Raw genomic sequence first — 19,539 nt, forward strand, 5'->3', positions numbered from 1 at the left:
TGGAACAAGCTTCTAGAAAACTGCAAAACAGCAGAAATACCAAATTCTTTTAAAACCAGCAAATACACCCAGCTGTTTAGTTACCTTTGATTACCAGAAAATGGAACATTGATCAACATATTTGATGTAGAGTATATTTGTTTGATGATTTTGTAATGTAATATTTATTGCTTGTTTGTTAGTTGGCTACTATTATGTTTTATGTTTAGTGTAAAACACTTTGCTTGCTTTTGCTGAAATGTGCTATAATAAACGTCACTTGACTTGAACGCCACTATTAGCAATGGAGCTTTACAAGCTTCACTAACCGAACAACTTAAATTAACTGTTCAGTGATAGTCATTTCTTTTACTTGCAAAGAAAAGTAAAAAAACATTTATTGACATGTGAATGAGGCCGTGTCTGCATTTGAAAAATGTAGTTAAAGTCACATCATGCAGTACTGCTGGTCATCTCCATGAGAAGTTTTATCAGAAACAACAGAGATACAGCCTCATGTAAAACTATAACATCATGCAATACAGATTATACAAATATCAAGAACTTAGGCATTGTGACGGCAAAGATAGAAAACATACCCAGTTATTTTTTAATTGCTTAATAAGCTGCTGCAAAAGAGGGTGAAGAAAGCACATAACTTCACAGGCAAAAAAAAGTATACATATTACAGACAACATATTCAAAATGAAACTTTAATGAACTGACACACAAAATACTTAATTCACACCAAAGAAGTTACAAGACTTTCCAAAATGTAAATGTCGGGAACACCAGATTATTGCTTGAACAGATTTTACATAAATAGGCCGTAACATATTTACACTGACTGTAGCTGTGAAGGCCAGTTTTCCTGAAAACACGACTGCTTTAGAGTAACGGCGAGAGCTCCACAGTGCTTCCACCATGGCACAGGAATGGACATAGCAGGTTCACTGGAACGGTCATATCGTAAGTTTAAAAAATAAAAAAATTACCACATTACACTCTTTCACCAATGTCTGAAAATAAAACTGATTTGTATTGCAGTTCGTAAAAAAGGTAGATGAAACGTTTTCAGCTAACAGATTTGTGTATTAGCTTAAAAACTTGCACTTGGTTTTCTTATCCACTAAAAGTTAATATGTGAATTCACTGAATACATTCAGAGCTTTTCAAATTCCACTTAACATGCCACTAATGACACCTCAGAGGAATTCAGAGACCGATCAAGTGGACCAATACCCCCACACTGATCAGCCATCAGGGTTCAGTTTGTTATTCTGTTTTACTGCAAACCTTTCAATGTAATATCCACATTTCTGTTTGACCTCACCTAAAAAATAAAAATGAAGTGCATTTTTAAGCATTAGAAAATATGAACTAAAGAAAACATTTCACATCCAGTCAAATGTTTCAGCTCAAAATTACCTCAACTGAACTCTAAAAGGCAGACTGAATTGTTTTGCATTGGTTATAAATGGTATACTATCTAAAATTAATTTCTTTCACCTTTTCTGTCTGGATGGGCTTTCAGCTGACAGCTGGTCAGAACAGGATCCGGACTGAAGATGACCTCTGCTACTTTAAAACAAGTCCGGTCTATAAGATCTGTTTAAATCAGTCATGTCTGCAGCAGCGTGGTTATTTACCACAGACCATGAAAAGTCTGGAGCAGTCTTCTGATGTGAAGCACTTAAAGAAAAATAGACAAAACCTACTGGTGAAGTGTGTGTGTCCAGAGTAACTGTCCAAATGTTACAATGTCCCAAAAAAATAAGTTAGTCTTCATTTGAAACCCCAACCAGATATTTTGAGCCAAACTTAATTCTCCTGATACATATGGAGGTCATAAAGAGAGTCATCTACTAGATGTAAGATATAATCACGCATTACCTCCATGCATAACCCCACAAAAAAAAAAAAAATCTAAATCCTGAGGAAACTTTAGACTACACGGTTTCCTCCAACTGTTCTTCAAATGAGATTCAGGATGATAAATACAAACAACCCCCCCCCCACAAATCTGCCAGAAAAGTTGAAGGGGTACCGATTTAAACTGCAAGCATTTAAATGTTTTGGATTGTAACAATTACTGTCAGAATCATTCACACCTTTAATCAATAATTACTACATAGCCTGGTAGCTTTTTGTGGTGGATATGAAGCTTGCTGCATCTACCACTCTGCTCCTGCTGCAGATTCCTCCACACACTCTAAGCAGGTTTCAGATTTTACTCCTGCTGCACCGTGTTAATACTGGTTCCAGTTCAGAGTTTTGGCCATTCTGACTGGGTATCTTCTGTCAATGTCTAAGTTGAATACAAAAAGCCATCTTCCATATTTTTATAAAAAAAAGAAAAGAAAGAAAATTATACAAAATCCACATGCCCATGCTTTAATTTTTCAAAACTCTCACCAATGGGATAACATATGTCTAAAAGGTAAATGTTATTACTATGGGAATAATGCCATATGCAGTCAAGTAAGTTTCAGTCTCCTAAAAAAAAGTGCCTACTAAAAATTGTCAGCAACTGCAAGAAGTTTAAATAAGGCTTAATAGAGTGTTGATAAAGAAAAAAAAATCTGATTGGACTAAATCTTCAGAACGTACAGAACAAAGCAGAGGATCCTCCTTCTAGAGCAGAATCATAATGCTTGCATAGTCTGACAGAGAGCCCGTCACCATCTGTCCGCTTGTTCCATGCTCCTTCACAAACTGTCAAACTTATGTTTTAAATAGTCTTTCATAACTTTTGCAATTGGAAGATCCTCCAAGAATTTCAAACTTTGAAGGCCAATACAGTGACGGATTTTTATTCGACACAGGTCCTGGAGACTCCGAGGTTGCCCTGAAAATGGAAAAGAAACAATTACCAAAGAGCCCAAAGCTGCACTGGTGCAATAAGTGAACTTGTTAGAGTTAATTACTTAAACATATGAATGGAAACAATTGTAAAGCTTGTAATGTTTCACTCTGTGAGCCCTCCATCCCCCTCCCCAAAACACACAGTTTGACTAATCTGCAGACATTTCCAGTAATTTTCACTCTTTTTCACAGATATTTGATGTAATCCTGGATATCAGACGTGTCTGTAGGAGGGACTGCTTAGATGTCCGTCTGTAGGTCTTTTTCTTTTTGGTGGGTGTTTCTACAGAGCACCACTGTTTCTTCTGAGCAACATGACCTGCACCACCACCTTCTGGTGACACTCTGGAACCTGCTTCCAGAGAGCGACGTTTCAGGGAACGCCAGAAACGTCTTTCAGAACCCATTTACATTTGAAATACTACCCAATTAGTTCAGTACTTAATGAACTTAAAGACGCCATCAAATTATTTCCTAAAATTAAACAGCCCTGATAAATGTGAACTGGTAGACTGATGCTGGTCCATCTGGGAGACCTGCCAGTGTAGCAAACTATGCTACACTGGCAACTTTGCAACTATGTAGCAAACGCCAGTTTAAAGATGATTCCCAGAGGATTAGAAAACTCACAAATGTCAGACGTCACCACAGAAAAATGCATCATGCTTAAAATATAGAGACAGAAAATCTATATATACACAGCTGAGCTTCATACCCATGGCAGATTTTGGCTTAAAAGTTTTCATTTTACCTACAAGTTGTCTTCATGAGTTGTCTGTCATGAATCAGACAATTTGTTGTCTGATTCATGACAAAATGTGTCATGAAATGCTTCTTCATGATGACACATTTTGAAGTGGCTCAACCTGTCTTGATTTCAGTCTAACAGAATCAGTAAAGAAGCTAAAGATTAGGGTGATGGCAAGAGGCCTTCCAACATCACTCTGGAAGCTCATCACTAAAAATGAGCTTCCAGAGTCATTCCTCTGGTATCAAAATACCAGAGGAAACACAAAGCTGACCCGCAATCATATGAAGGTTTTAATTGCTGTACTGCCAATAAATACTTTTATTGAGAAGGGTATAAATTTAGTTGACATGCCAGTTTCTAATAAAATGTTAAACAAGTATCAACTTCCATAGTTTTATTATCCTTTGAGAATTGTGCATCTTATGTCCAATCAGAAAAGATTCTTGGTTGATCTTTCACATGTATGAATACTTATGAGTTTAACTGTATAAATAATTGTAAATATACATTACAAGTTTTTTCTGGACAAAAAAACCAACATGGGAGTGAAGCTGACAATGTACAGTGGCTGAGGAGAACAGAGCGCCTGTCACTGGATGGTACATGGTCCCTTTCATGTCAGAAGTTGAGGTGTAATCAGTAAGCCTGTAGATATGTGATCCAGCTGAACATCCAGAGTCCCTCAAAGGCCCGGTCCAGTCTCAGACAGCACACAGCTCTTTGTTACCTTTGATATCAAAGTTGAGGCAGCAGCAGAGGAATGCAGGCATTGTTACGTCTCAATCATAACGCTGCATGTAATCTGCTGCTCTGGAACAGAAAGTCCCTCAATGCTTATTCAAATCTCTCCCTCCACTGCCACTGAAAATCTCTGTATATTTTTTTACACTAAAAATGGACAGTATGGATGATCTGAAGATGTATTTTACCTGCATTATTACGAAATCCCAGCAAGAGACACACATCAAAGGCTGAATCCACGTTTTAGCATCTCTAAAATATTTGTATTCAAGAACAAATGTTATCTAGGTAAACACTACTTTACAGATTTTTACACAAACCAAATGTTTCCATTAAAGAGTTTCTCTGACCATATGTACTTAATCAGGCTGTGCAATTAATTATACAATATTAATCTTCAGCTTCAAAATATACAAAAACATTACACTAGCGGTTCTCAACATGGGCGGTACCGCCCCCCAGGGGACGTTCAGAGGACGGCAGGGGGCGCTGGCGGACATTTTTACAAAAGGGGGGCGCTGGGATGCCTTTGGGGGGCGTTTGGTCGAAGGTAAAGTTTACACCTTAAATGCACAACAATGCCAGTTTAGACTTTGAGCAACTTGGTAAAACTGTATTGTGTAACATTAAATCATGCTTGGCTGCAACTGTATCGATGGCAGCTCTTCTTCTATTCAGTGTTTGTAGCTTCTGTTAGCTTCTTGGCGCAGCTCCGTTCTCCTGCAACTGGTAGCTAAAATCACGATACCCTCACTGTGTATCCATCTGAAAAATGAAACTATTTAAATAAAGAAATCCCTCCATGGGTGATACCACGATAGAGAGCGTTCATTTTATAGCGTTAACACCGGTACTTTAAGTGGTCCGGTATGAAACGGGGGTGATAGAACAACGGTACCACAGCATTTTAAAATTTCAATAATCAGAATGCAGAAATAGTTTCCGTTGTTTTAACAGGTTTATGTCAGTCTGCCTTTTCCCCATCGATACGCTTCCCGACCATAGGGGCTTAAAAAAAAAAGACACACACATTCCGCAAAACTCTGCAACAGGAGAAGCGGGACATAAAACGGAGCGACGAACTAGATGTGAATTATGGCATAAAAACAGAGAATCCGACGCTGAACAGTGAAAAATCAACACATGATGTGAAACACATGACAATTAGGAGGTGCAGCAGGTGATTACTGGTGGTGAGTGTTAATAAATTATAAAATAAATCTAGCAACAGGAAAAAGACTAAAGTAGACATAGCAATAAAACCAAGAGAGGATAAAACTAATCAAATAAAACTAAATGGAAATGAATGAAGAACAAAATGCAAGAATAAACTAAGAAACTAAAGTAAATACAGAAGAATAAACTGGTATGCAAGACCTTTCGAGCAATAATTAATACAGAGGACAGTATGGCAAGAATAAACAGACACCATTTCCAAATAAAAGGTAAAATAATATTGTTGAAATGCAATGGGTTTAACACCATATCTAATACTGAGAATAAATATATCTTACAGATTCTAACAGTAAAGAACTGATCACTTATTTATGTTTTTAATTAGATTTGATATTATTTCTTCAATATTATTTTTCATGTCAGGTTTTATGTCATGAGGCTGATGATTCCATGACACTTTCAATTTGACTCATTAGGATTTGATTAAGAACCAGATTTGTTCTTTGTAATTTCTGTCCAGTAAAACTATCAATCTATAAATCAGTACAGATCTATATAAAGATATAATCCATGTTTCTGTCTCATATTTGTATGGCATTAAAAGGACCTGGAACTTTTGTTTTTCCACTGAAAGCTCTGGTTTGCACAATAAATGCCATGTGGGTGAAGTTTTATGGATGATACTCTGATGTCCTATTCTCCTGAAGGCAGCACAGAGCTGCACCACCAGAAACCGACAGAAACACTGAAGAGAAGAAGAGTTATGATTAATGTAGTTACAGTTCTATCCATGTTTTAATGTTGCAGAGCTCAGTCGTTTTGCAAATAGTTCAAAGTTTAAACTGGCATGTTGAACATCTTTTATCTGGTCATTTTGTGGAAGATTTAATAACTAGAAAATGGCACAGAATAAGAATATTTTTCCACTCTGACTGGCTGCTGTTAGGCCTACCGATTTTAAGTTGAATGTTCATTGATTTTTTTGTAGACGCCTGTGAAAATAATTTCTATTCCCATGACTTTTTTGTTCTCTGGGAAATTATTTTTGATAATAAGTACAGAAACAAGCATAAAAATTAAAACATCTACAATAGTGATAGTAATATTAATAATACAATAATAGTCAGTGGAAAGTAGCCTGCAAATTCCTTGGTGGGGGCAATCAGGGACCTGGATAAAGGCTAGGGGGGGCGCTGGGCCAAAAAAGGTTGAGAAACACTGCATTACACCATCTAGCAACACAAGAAATCTGTGCAACCAGAGAAAATCTACATACAGAAAATAACTATATTATTGAATGCAACTAGGATTTTAAAGAAATGTGAAGTCGTTCACTAGATACACTACAAGGTGGATTCAAGGTTAATGACTGTTCTCTAAAAACTTTGCTTTTGTAACCACATTGAATCATTTCAATAACTGATTATAAAATGATCAAGATTTGATTATTTCTATAATCATATAGATCTATCCCTAAACTCATACTGTTGTCTAGCGGTTGTTTCCATAAAACTGACAGCTACTACACACGATCAGACTTCTTGATGCAGGGCTCTGATTGGCTGTTCACTTCAGCTTTAGAAATAAATGTTAAAAATCTGTGCTCATCTAAAACACAGATGTTCAGAGTTGTTTAGTGTAGGTAAGATAGTAACTGCTCAGAAGATTCACATTATAAACTTAAATCCTTACATACCAAAATTTAATTTATAGATAATTTTGCTCTTCCATCTCGTTTTTAAAAAGGAGCAGAACTATGTAAATAAGTTCATGGAGTCCTTGGCTCTCCTGATCTTTTCTTTCCTTAGTTTGAGTAAAATCTAAATTTTTATGTATATTACGTCTCAATTTCAAATTAATAATAATAAAAAAAGATAGACATAATTTTTATGTCCATCTTTGTCAACAATACAATTCTTTATTGGCATAATCAATTGGCAAACAAACCCCTGAGCAACCTTTTGCACCAAACTTATCTTTGGTGATGAGCTCCAAGTATTTGAGGTTGGAAGGTCTTACTGCCATCACCCTAATCTGTAGATCTCTCCACAGATTCTCTACAAAAGTCAGGTCAGGGCTTCAAAATGTTAAAATAACTTCCAGTCAGAAGAAACATGCTGGTAAAACCCAAAGGCTTTTTAAACCAACAAATTATATTGAATTTCACTGCAAATACGTAGAGTGAACTGCAGGGGTTCCGCCAGTGTATTATAGGCCTGGCGACCCGCCATGCTTTGCTAGCCCCGCCGCCAGGCTAAGCATTTCTTATTTATGTTTTTAGAAAAAAAAAACAACCAAAAAACGCTTTTTTTGCAAGCGTTTCTGATGCTCTAAATGTTTCACTGGCGGAGCAGATTTATTCCTAAAAAGATATGTTTATAGTTTATGCATTTAAAGCCGGCAGCGCACTGACCAATCACACCGCTGGCGCCTCTGCACGTTGCCTCGCGCTGCAGCAGCTGGATGACTTAAGTTTATCTCAGCACGGATCCCGCGACTCCTTTCACTCAAACTGGACACAAGTTGACCTGTATGGATATTTACATCAACCCCCTGTGAGTAATTATGTTTCTTTCCAGAGTTTTTGACTAAGGTAGGAGTTTAAACCTACCTTAAGCTCCGATTGCGCATCTCTACGTGAACCGCAGAAATAACTTGTAGTGGAGCTTTCAGAGGTGCGTTGAGCGAGCAGTGAGAATGATTTATGTTTGTGGACAAAGAATTTTGTGCGGCTTTTCCATTTCAACACCCCGGCTCTGTCTGCACTGATAAAGTTTGTCTGTGTTCCTGGTTGGTCGGAACGTTAGTGGTTAATGAACCAGCGCTAACCTCATCATGCAGGTTTAGCCTGGTGAGGAGCTTTCGCGCTCGCCGCTTCGCAGTCACACATCACGCTCGTTTTATATTATTTTATTATTAGTAGTAGTATTTTTCCGGTTACATGATACATCAAACCATACTAAATGCTTTGTCCACTTAGTCAACCAAGAGTTAATGCGCGGAGATCTGAGAAACTCGTCCCTTTAACTGAACCAACCAAAATAGTTTCTGTGTTCCCTTGTTAAAAACTCAACAGACACGAAATGGAAGAGTTACTAAAGCCACATTAGTAGCATTGAATTAAATCTTCCGTTTGTTGCGCATCTCTGCGCAGTGCAGCGGATTTAACTCATCATGCAGGGCTGGTCCAAGGCTGCTATGCTGTCTGGGGCTTTAACTATGAATATTGTTAGAATTTTTACAAAGTAAACTTGCCAGCTCCTTAAAATCTTACATGTTAAACAATTTAAAATCTTTTAATTTATGTGTGTTGAAACCATTAAATCAAATTTAGCAGCATTGATCCTCTCAATAAAAAAATTACATGTATACATCTGTGGTCTGTGTTAAAATATTAGCATATGGGTCCCTAAAGCCCTGGGGTCCTTATGGAGCTGCTGACTTATTTTGGATTAAACAGAAGTGCAAATAATTGATATTCATTTTAATTGTACTTTTTGATTAGTTGTTTTTAAGACTAGTTGTTTAAATATTGTGTCACTGGTGGCGTCTTCCCGTAACATATAATTACCCAGTAATAATTTTAAATTTCCTCAGGCACGTGCAGAGGGGAGGGCTGGGGGTGCTTGAGTACCTGCCCCTTTTGCTCCTTGCACCCAAGTGCCCTTTTGGTCAATCTTTTTTTTTTTTTGTATTATTTTCTAAACCCTCTTCTGACACATAACATGTACTAAAATTATAATTTTTTTTGTACAACATAAGCCCCCCGACTTCCCTCTCCCCAGCCACTTCTTCCAGCTCCTCCGGGGGAACCCCAAGGCATTCCCAGGCCAGCCGAGAGACATAGTCCCTCCAGCATGTCCTGGGTCTTCCCCGAGGCCTCCTACCGGTGGGACGTGCCCGAAACACCTCACCAGGGAGGCGTCCAGGAGGCACCCTTACCAGATGCCCGAGCCACCTCAACTGGCTCCTCGACGTGGAGGAGCAGAAGCTCTACTCTGAGTCCCTCCCAGATGACCGAGCTTCTCACCCCATCTCTAAGGGAGAGCCCAGCCACCCTGCGGAGGAAACCCATTTCGGCCGCTTGTATCCGTAATCTTGTTCTTTCGGTCATGACCCAAAGCTCATGACCATAGATGAGGGTGGGAACGTAAGTCGACCGCTAAATCGAGAGCTTCGCTTTTGACTCAGCTCTCACCACGACGGACCGGTACAGCGCCCGCTTCACGGCAGACGCTGCCCAAATCCGCCTGTCGATCTCCCGCTCCCTTCTTCCCTCATTCGTGAACAAGATCACCAGATACTTGAACTCCTCCACTTGAGGCAGGACGACGCCCCTGACCCGGAGAAGGCACTCCACCCTTTTCCGGCTCAAGACCATGGCCTTGGATTTGGAGGCACTGAGCCTCATCCCGGCCGCTTCACACTCGGCCGCGAAACGCTCCAGTGAGAGCTGCAGATCACGGTCTGATGAAGCCAATAAGACCACATCATCCGCAAAAAGCAGAGATGTGATCCTAAGGCTACCAAAACGGATCCCCTCAACACCTCGGCTGCGCCTAGAAATTCTGTCCATGAAAGTAATGAACAGAATCGGTGACAAAGGGCAGCCTCTTACATAAGCATAGTTGTATGCTTTAGAGATTTTCCTTAGCTTTGATTGTATATCTCACAATTTTGTTATTTATCATTGTTTATTAAACTCTGAAAGCTGAGTGGCTTTATTAATATTCTGTCCTAGAATGCGGTAAGATGTGCCCTTTTTTTTTGAGCACCTGCCCCTTTAGTGGTCTCTGCACGGCCCTGCATTTCCTGTCTATTTAACATCTTTTAACACAAAAACACGGTGGGCTGCCGGTGGACTGCCTCGGCACCCAGACCACTGGGCTTAGCAAGTTTTCTGGGGGAAACTCTGACCTGGATCACTAAACCACTGCTTCCAGCATCTCTTCAGTGCAGCAGTGAGACTCTATCCAACCAATTGAGTTTCCTATATAGATGCCAAGTGTTGGAGTGTTAGTGTGACACTTACTGGTGACCTCCTGCAGGAAATCCAGGCAAGGCCGGCTAATTCCAGACATGCTAATAGACACAGCTACGGGGGTCTGGCCTTCGTAGTTCCTGGTGTTGGTGTTAGCCCCGTATGTGTAGAGCATCTGAGCACACAGCACATCGTCCCTAAGGGCTGACAGATGCAGGGGGGTCTGTCCATCTTCAAGGCGACCAAGGTTTGTGTCTGCCCCCCTCTGCAGGAACATACGGCAGTAGGAATGGTTTCCTTTGATGACGGCGTAGCGCAGCAGGAAACCATTCTGAATATCGATGTTGGCGCTGTGGTCCAGCAAGATCCGTACGCAGCTGGAGCGCTCGCGGATGATGGCCAGCTGCAGCGGCGTGGTGCCTTTGTCACTAAGTGGATCCACTTCGGCCCTGAACTCCAGCAGGAGGCGTACAAACGAGTCACGGCCATAATGGGCTGCCACATGGAGCGGTGTCCAGCCATCGTTGCTTTTAGCATTGATGATGTCACCGCGATACTCGGACTCCAGCATCAGTCGGGCAATGCGAGCCCTGCCATGCATGGCTGCATAGTGAAGGGCTGTGAAGCCACCAATGAAGTCCTTCACTGTGGGGTCCGCTGTACGAAGCAGAATGGAAACAAATGAACGGCATCATTACCTGCTTTTAGTAGTGAGGTGAAAGAAATAGGATTTCCTAGAACTCCATTACTAATTATTTGCCGTAACAGGTCACTGTTGGCTGTATCAAACATGTTAGAATTCCATTATTTTCTATTAACTAAGTATTTTGCGGCTAACACCAGAGGCTTCTTGTTGCCAGCTCACCCACCAAGGTTACCTGACCATTGATTTCCTAAGCCAGAGGTTCCCAAACTGTGGGGCGCGCCCCCTAGGGGGCCGTGGCATTACAGGGGGGGCGCGGGAAGCCGTCTGGATGAAAAAAAAACCATGAACACTGTATGCGCTGGGTTTTTACCTTAGAATGGCCAACTCTCTGTTATTCCTCTGTCAATTTGATACAGCAGGGGCTTCCGCACTTCCCATATCTGTGTCCTCTGTCACTTATCATTAGTTAACTGTTTAATCTGTTGTTAACATGTGGTAATCTGTTTTTCCGAGCCGCCTTTAAATGCAACATGAACGCTAAAACACTGGCACTGGGTTTACACCTGTGCGGCAGCGAAGGAGACCTGCTGCTGCTGTGCAGAGCTACGCAGGTGTGTTAGAATCATGGCAGCAAACCAGCAAAACTCAAAGAACTTTTCAGTTTTCCCCCAAACTGAGTAAAGCTGCTGGATGGAGGTAATGCTAGTTAAAAGATGACTAGCTAATATCAATACAGCACCTTAAGCTTAACAAGTAGCCTGTAGGCTACCGATGTCTATGTTCAGCTACGTACATTCATTTTGCCCCCCAAAAAGTTGACACACTCCCCCCCCCAGGGGCAGGGACAGGGAGTCTCTCCTCTCTCCCCCCTCCTACGCCCTCCCACATGTCGTTCAACCAGACAGCTATTTCTAATCCATAGGGGGGGCCCAGAAAATATTTGGAGATCACTGGGGGGGCGCAGGAGAAAAAGTTTGGGAACCCCTGTCCTAAGCAATGCCGCTTAATTCAAATCTCACTTCACAGACAGTCTGGACTTTCTCCCATTAACTTGGTTTCCTCCAGTAGAATTTCTACCAGGCAAACCAGCAAACAGAAGGTGAAGTAGTGAACAATAACGCTGATTTTCTGTGTTGTTTTAGAATTGTAATCTGCCTGTAGTTTAGGAGTGTCAGCAGAGGAGGTTAATGGAAGAGTAACTTCTAGTCTCTTTAGATTTTGTTCAACATAGTCCAGTTCCATTTTGTCATTTGTTGTGACCGCAGTGTGAGTCGAGCACAGTTCTTCTGGGATGTGTGATTGATAGGAGCAGAGCTGTTTGGGGCCTTGTGTGAATTAGTTAGTCTAATTAACTTCTACATCTTACAGTGTTTCCTCACCAGAGTGAACTACCTCCTCTTCCATTTAGACTATCATAAGAAGATTAACAACTTTATTTCATGTATTCTCCTTTATAGATGAGGTTGTATTGTAGGCATTTTGAAACACACCACAGAAGCCTAAGCTCAACCACCAAGAATATAATTTTGGCTTAGATTAAACATCTAAACTGAAGTTCTGGATGTTTAGTATTGTATATGATATTTTTGTATGTCACACCAATCAGAAAAAGTGATGTATTTTGATACAGCTGCAGGATGGAAGCCATTTACATGATACATATTCTAATAAATATTCGCCTTCATTCTTCCGGCTCCTGACTGCTGAGGGTTGCAGCTGCCTGGAATCCAGTAGGTACACAGTCTATACTGGACTACTTATCTCTAGGCATTCTAATGACTTTTCATCCTCCCTGTCTCTCAATTATTCATGTGTGTAGACCTGCAGTGATTTGCTGTGTCTGGAATGATGATGTTAGTGAATGGCTGCATTTTGTCTGATGATTTAAACCATTTGTTTTGTTTTAACAAACAGGCTCAAGTGCAGAAGTCAGTTTCCTTTCAGGATAAATATAAAATTCATGTTTCTATTAACATTTCAAGGAGCTGGTCTAGGGCTGATCAAGATAATGAAAACTAATAAAACAAAAGCATCAGCTTCTGACCTCCATGCTCCAGAAAGACTCGGACACATCGCTCCTTTCCTTTGGCAGCAGAGAAGTGCAGCAGCGTCCACCCGTTGGCGTCCCGTATTTTAGGCGAGTAGCCCTGCTCCAGCATCCTCCTGACGGTGCATATGTCCCCCGCTGCCACTGCAGCCTGGATCTGCAGCTCCTCATGGAGGTCAGGGTTCCCTCTGCAGTGATGGTTCAGCATCCTGTCACATTTCACAACAGGAATTTTTACATGTTCACTTTGGAAAAACTAAGAAATACATAGTGGCTCTCAATGGGGTTATTATCTGAAGAGAACTTGAGATTTTTGTCTTGCTAAGAGACATCTGAACTTTTTAATGTCCCTCAGTAAGATGCACCTTAACCACCTGCTTTTTGTAGCTGTTGGCAGACCTGTGACATAATGCTGGGTGGATATTTGTCTGGATTGTTTTAGACCTCTCCTTGGGCTGCCACCTTAACGTGGTGGAGGGGTTTGAGTGTCCCAATGATCCTAGGAGCTATGCTGTCTGGGGCTTTATGCCCATGGTAGGGTCACCCAAGGCAGACAGGTCCTAGGTGAGGAACCAGACAAAGCGCAGCTTGAAGACCCCTTATGATGTACAACAAACTTGGATCTAGCGTTCCCTCGCCCGAACGCGGGTCACCGGGGCCCCACTCTGGAGCCAGGCCTAGAGGTGGGGAACGATGGCGAGCGCCTGGTGGCCGGGCTTTTACCCACGAAGAACGGCCGGGCTCAGCCCGAAGAGGATACGTGGGTACCCCTTCCAATGGGCTCACTACCTGTCGGAGCGGCTAAAGAGGTCGGGTGCAGTGTGTAACGGGCGGCAGCCGAGGAAGGGGACCCCGGTGGCCTGATCCTCGGCTGCAGAAGCTGGCTCTTGGGACGTGGAACGTCACCTCTCTAGTGGGGAAGAAACCGGAGCTAGTGTGCGAGGCTGAGAGGTTCCGGCTAGAAATAGATGGCCACACCTCGATGCATGGCTCTGGTTCTGGAACCAGTCTCCTTGAGAGAGGCTGGACGTACTTCCACTCTGGAGTTGCCCACGGTGAGAGGCGCCGGGCAGGAGTGGGCATACTTGTTGCCCCCCATCTCGGCGCCTGTATGTTGGGGTTTACCCCGGTGAACGAGAGGGTAGCCTCCCTCCACCTAAGGGTGGGGGGACGGGTTCTGACTGTTGTCTGTGCTTACTGGCCGAACAACAGTTCAGAGGGGGTACTGGAGAGTGCCCCTCCTGGGGACTTCCTTGTTCTACTGGGGGACTTCAACGCTCACGTGGGCAATGACAGTGAGACCTGGAGAGGCGTGGTTGGGAGGAATGCACCCCCGATCTGAACTCGAGTGGTGTTCTGTTGTTGGACTTCTGTGCTCGTCACAGATTGTCCATCACCAACACCATGTTCAAGCATAAGGGTGTCCATATGTGCACTTGGCACCAGGACACCCTAGGCTGCAGTTCTATGATCGATTTTGTAATCGTTTCATCGTATCTGCGGGCGGCCGTATGTCTTGGACACTCGGGTGAAGAGAGGTGCGGAGCTGTCCACTGACCACTACCTGGTGGTGAGTTGGCTCCGGTAGTGGGGGAGGAAGCCGGTCAGACCTGGCAGGCCCAAACGTGTAGTGAGGGTCTGCTGGGAACGTCTGGCGGAGTCCCCTGTGAGACGGAGCTTTAACTCCCATCTCCGGCAGAACTTCAAACACGTTCCGGGGGAGGTTGGGGACATTGAATCTGAGTGGACCATGTTCCGTGCCTCCATTGCCGAGGCGGCTTATCGGAGCTGCGGCCGCAAGGTTGTTGGTGACCGAACCTATTGGTGGACACCTTCGGTGAGGGATGCTGTCAAGCTGAAGAAGGAGTCCTATCAGGCCTTTTTGGCCTGTGGGACTCCAGAAGCAGCTGATGGGTACCGGCGGGCGAAGCGGCATGCGGCTCGGGTGGTCACTGAGGCAAAAACTCGGGTATGGGAGGAGATTGGAGAGGCCATGGAGAAAGACTTCAGTACGACTTTGAGGCAATTCTGGTCCACCATCCGGCGTCTCACAAGGGGGAAGCAGTGCAGCACCAACAGTGTTTATAGTGGGGATGCTGTGCTCCTGACCTCAACTCGGGACATACTCCAGGAGTATGGGGTACGGGGCCCTTTGATACGGGCTGTCAGGTACATGTATGACCGGTGTCAGAGTCTGGCCTGCATTGCCGGCAGTAAGTCAGGCTCGTTTCCGGTGAGAGTTGGACTCCGCCAAGGCTGCCCTTTGTCACCGATTCTGTTCATTACTTTCATGGACAGAATTTCTAGGCGCAGCCGAGGTGTTGAGGGAATCCATTTTGGTGGCCTTAGGATCGCATCTCTGCTTTTTGCGGATGATGTGGTCCTGTTGGCTTCATCAGATCGTGATCTGCAGCTCTCGTTGGAGCGGTTCGCGGCCAAGTGTGAAGCCGCCGGGATGAGGCTCAGTGCCTCCAAATCCGAGGCCATGGTCTTGAGCCGGAAAAGGGTAGAGTGCCTTCTCCGGGTCAGGGGGGTCGTCTTGCCTCAAGTGGAGGAGTTTAAGTATCTGGTGATCTTGTTCACGAATGAGGGAAGAAGGGAGCGGGAGATCGACAGGCGGATTGGGGCAGTGTCTGCCGTGAAGCGGGCGCTGTACCGGTCCGTCGTGGTGAAAAGAGAGCTGAATCACAAAGCGAAGCTCTCGATTTACCGGTCAATCTACGTTCCCACCCTCATCTATGATCATGAGCTTTGAGATGGGGTGAGAAGCTCGGTCATCCGGGAGGGACTCAGAGTAGAGCTGCTGCTCCTCCACGTCGAGGAGCCAGTTGAGGTGGCTCGGGCATCTGGTCAGGATGCCTCCTGGACGCCTCCCTGGTGAGGTGTTCCGGGCACGTCCCACCGGGAGGAGGCCTCGGGGAAGACCCAGGACACGCTGGAGGAACTATGTCTCCCAGCTGGCCTGGGAACGCCTTGGGGTTCCCCCGAAGGAGCTGCAAGAAGTGGCTGGGGAGAGGGAAGTCTGGGCCTCCCTTTTGAAGCTGCTGCACCCGCGACCCGACCCCGGATAAGCAGAAGAAAATGGATGGAAGGATGTTTTAGACTTGTCAACCAACTTTCTCGATATCAAATAATGAATTTCATAAAGCTTGGAAGTGGCCAGACTGACTTGCAGAAACAAAGTCTTCTCTAAGATCCATGATGTTTTGCCTCCCTTTCTGAGTTTAACACCTGGACTGACCAAGTAGTCTGTCTAACTTTTACCGAGTTGCTCACACACACCGATTCTGAGGTATGCATTGAAGTAGCAGCGGCTGGAAGCTACTTTCTCTTTTAATTCAAAAGTATCAATAGTTAGTGTTTCATCAACTGCTTTCCATTTTGGTTTCGTTTTTGTCCCTTATACTGACTGTTCCCACACCGTCACCATCCACAACAAGCCTTTGAAGATGCTTAGATGATATGAATTATGACATTATATTTTGCTACAGGTTAAGTATTATTTATATTTTAATTAATTGAAAAAAAAACTATATGCCCATAGTTTTGTTTTTTACTTTAGTTTTTTAAAATGTAATAGTAATAATAATCACAACTTGCTAAATCCATACAAATTTTCAACTGCATAGACCTTACAATAAATTTTGAGTCCAGTTTAATCCATTACAAAGAGTAACTTTACATTATTGTCAAACCTATATGTATATACACAATATCGTCATATTCCTAAAATAATTGGCTTAAGTCATTTTTTGACCATTATTTTAGGAAAGCAACAATATAACAAACTGTTTCTAAGAAACAGAGGATGAATCAAGTTAAAGTTAATTTTTAAAACAGGTTTAATCAATGTCATCTCATATTTCTCAGGGTTTACTTAACACAACAACAATATGATTAAAATCAAAATGTACCTTTTAACCAGCTGAAGAGATGGGCTTCTCTTAGTCATATTGCTGCTGCACCTGCAGATGTTCTGCTGCAAAATTAAGACAGATATATCACAACATGAAGAGCAAATCGTATTTCACCTCTTCTTCTAATCTCCAATTTCTTCACGCCAGCACTGAAGTGTTCAGATTTATTTTTATATGTAGAACAACATGATTAAGTAAAGCTCCCTGGCTTTCCCAACACATTTTCCAGGATAAACCCACAAAAAGGTGGAGGCTTCTAGAGCTGTGCTACCAATTTTTTGCTTCAATTCTGATTTGTATGCCAAGCTATCCAAAAACTATTTAAATGACAAAGTAATTATTATTAATCTTAACCACACTAAATCTCTCGAAGAAAATATCAGAAACTCCAGAGTAGAACTTCAACACAAAAGGTTTTCGAACCTTTAAAATGGATGAAAGAAGACCGAACTGGTCACTTCAGCTGACAGGACGGTGTGACCAGCCATTGGTATCAAAGATACCAAAACACTTTTTCCTCTGTTTCTGTTTAGATTGATTAAATATAAATCTAAAGCTGTCAATTTGCTATTGTATATGGTTAGACATTATGTAGAAATGAAAGGCCACATTGTACAAAGATAGAATTAAAAAAAAGGTAATTTTAATAATTAGAATTAACACCAGTAAGTAAGTTTCTAAACTTAAGAGCAACTATGCCAGTTTTAAATGAGACCTTATTTTCTTCTTAATTGAGCAGCCCTGAATGTTACACACCCACCGACTCACTTATGTTCTCCACAATATTTTTCATTTTATTCTCACAACCGTAATAATGTAGAGTATAATTTATTCCATGGTACCTTTACATTTGTTTTTTTCTGTCTTCATATCATTCCTTTAAAATTAAAATAACATGCTGAATTTCTTAAATATCTTACAAGGCATATAAGTGCATTTTATCAGTCTGTTGACTTCACATTGGACGATGTGAAAGAAACCGCCTTCATGAAGAGATGCCCTGTTTCTAGGATTAGAGCCAGAATTAAACTCAATTCTGCCAAAAAAAAAGGTTAGAACATTTTTTTTTTATTTCCAGTGGCCCTAATCCTCTTCCATGCATTCCCTAGTGTAGCGTTTTAACCTTTAAACCTTGTGACTTTGAGTTGAACAGGCTGCAATGTGAAAGACTGGGAAAGACTGCACAGCACATGATGAATACTCATCCTGCAGGGTACTAATAACACACAAGACTGAAACAAAAATAAATAAATAAATAAAAATAAAGTGAATTATGAAGGACAAATATTAAGTTAAGAAGTGTTCACATGTTGTAAATGATCAATTAAGCCTTTAGAACAACAAAATGAAGCAGAACAGTTACATTTCAAACTAAATCTTCGGTTTAAACTGATGGAACAGACTGGGAAATTAACAATGAGAACAACAAAGTAGCAGTGTTTTAAAACAGAATTAACATTAAACTGTACATATTTGTAGCATGAAAAACCAACTAATAAGAGTCCAAATGTAAAGGATATTCAGTCTGAACTTTAGAGAAATAATATTTGCCAAAATCCTCGAACAAAAGCCCAATTTAGTGATGTTATTTTTACCAGGCTGCTAGCTGATGCTAGTTAGCCAGTAGGCTAACTAACTCCCCAGCGTTAGCTCGTTAGCTTTTCTATGCCTTCAGGAACCGAGCCAGGGACTAATACGCAGCAGTGCAGTGGATTTGTCGATAATAAAGTTAATACTGATCATTTACAGCCAAAAATGGTACCTCTGCTTCGATAAAACAAAGACTTACTGTGCAGACGATAAGCAGCCGTTTAGCCAATCAATCAGCTCCAGGGAAGACTGGAGTTGTCAAAGGTGCATATTTCTGCTCCCTTCCGCTCAGATTCCACAGCAAACAGCACAACTCAGGGTTCAGGAAAACTTCACCAACAACACCTGGAAGTTCCGTCAAAGTTCATTTTGCTGTCAAAATCGCTTCAACTACTAAGTCTCTGTGACAACAGTGTGACCTCACCAGGAAAAACAACCAAACTTCCGTCTTCTTCTTCCTCTTCTTCACAATAAGAGCATACGCAGCTCAATTTGATCAAAATTAACAAAAGGTTAATTTGTTCAAAAGGGGATATACTTTTATAAAAGGGGATAAAAGTATATCCCCTTTTATACTGGGATATAAAAGGTTATCCTTACAGGGAAGTGGTTTGGAAAAGGTAAAATGCTCCCAGTACAACAAATGAGATAGAGAGCAGAACAGAACAATATAAAGAAAAATTATTTTGTTAATCATGTTCGTGGATGAATCATTGCATATTCGAACACTTATTCCTCTGGTTCTGGATGCTCTGCGGCTGGGAGGATCTTTGCTCTCACTTTTTTTTTTTTTTACAATTATGATGTGGTAATGTGGCGATAACACAGACATAATATAAGAGTAGA

General features: G+C 42.0%; 1 protein-coding gene across 1 annotated transcript; it reads right to left on the reverse strand.

The window, feature by feature from the left end:
* Positions 1-676: 676 nt before the first annotated feature.
* On the reverse strand, positions 677-19,142 carry LOC103462269 (ankyrin repeat and SOCS box protein 7). Its single transcript, XM_081604903.1, has 5 exons — positions 18,893-19,142; positions 17,101-17,165; positions 13,184-13,395; positions 10,545-11,150; positions 677-2,827 (listed from the first exon to the last, which is right to left on the reverse strand). The coding sequence occupies exons 2-5, from the start codon at positions 17,136-17,138 to the stop codon at positions 2,688-2,690; spliced, it is 996 nt and encodes a 331-aa protein (XP_081461029.1). The 5' UTR covers positions 17,139-17,165; positions 18,893-19,142; the 3' UTR covers positions 677-2,687.
* Positions 19,143-19,539: the final 397 nt, after the last annotated feature.

The sequence above is a fragment of the Poecilia reticulata genome, chromosome 3 (assembly GCF_904066995.2).
Source record: "Poecilia reticulata chromosome 3, P_reticulata-male-v2, whole genome shotgun sequence".
Classification (NCBI taxonomy): domain Eukaryota; kingdom Metazoa; phylum Chordata; class Actinopteri; order Cyprinodontiformes; family Poeciliidae; genus Poecilia; species Poecilia reticulata.

Excerpts from the sequence above, each read along its gene's own strand:
- LOC103462269 (XM_081604903.1), bottom strand. The coding sequence starts at position 17,138 with ATGACTAAGAGAAGCCCATCTCTTCAGCTGGTTAAAAG. Across the intron at positions 13,396-17,100 it reads TCTCTTCAGCTGGTTAAAAG|GATGCTGAACCATCACTGCA; the intron begins GTACATTTTGAT and ends GAAATGTGACAG. Across the intron at positions 2,828-10,544 it reads TTTCCTGCAGGAGGTCACCA|GGCAACCTCGGAGTCTCCAG; the intron begins GTAAGTGTCACA and ends TTCCATTTTCAG.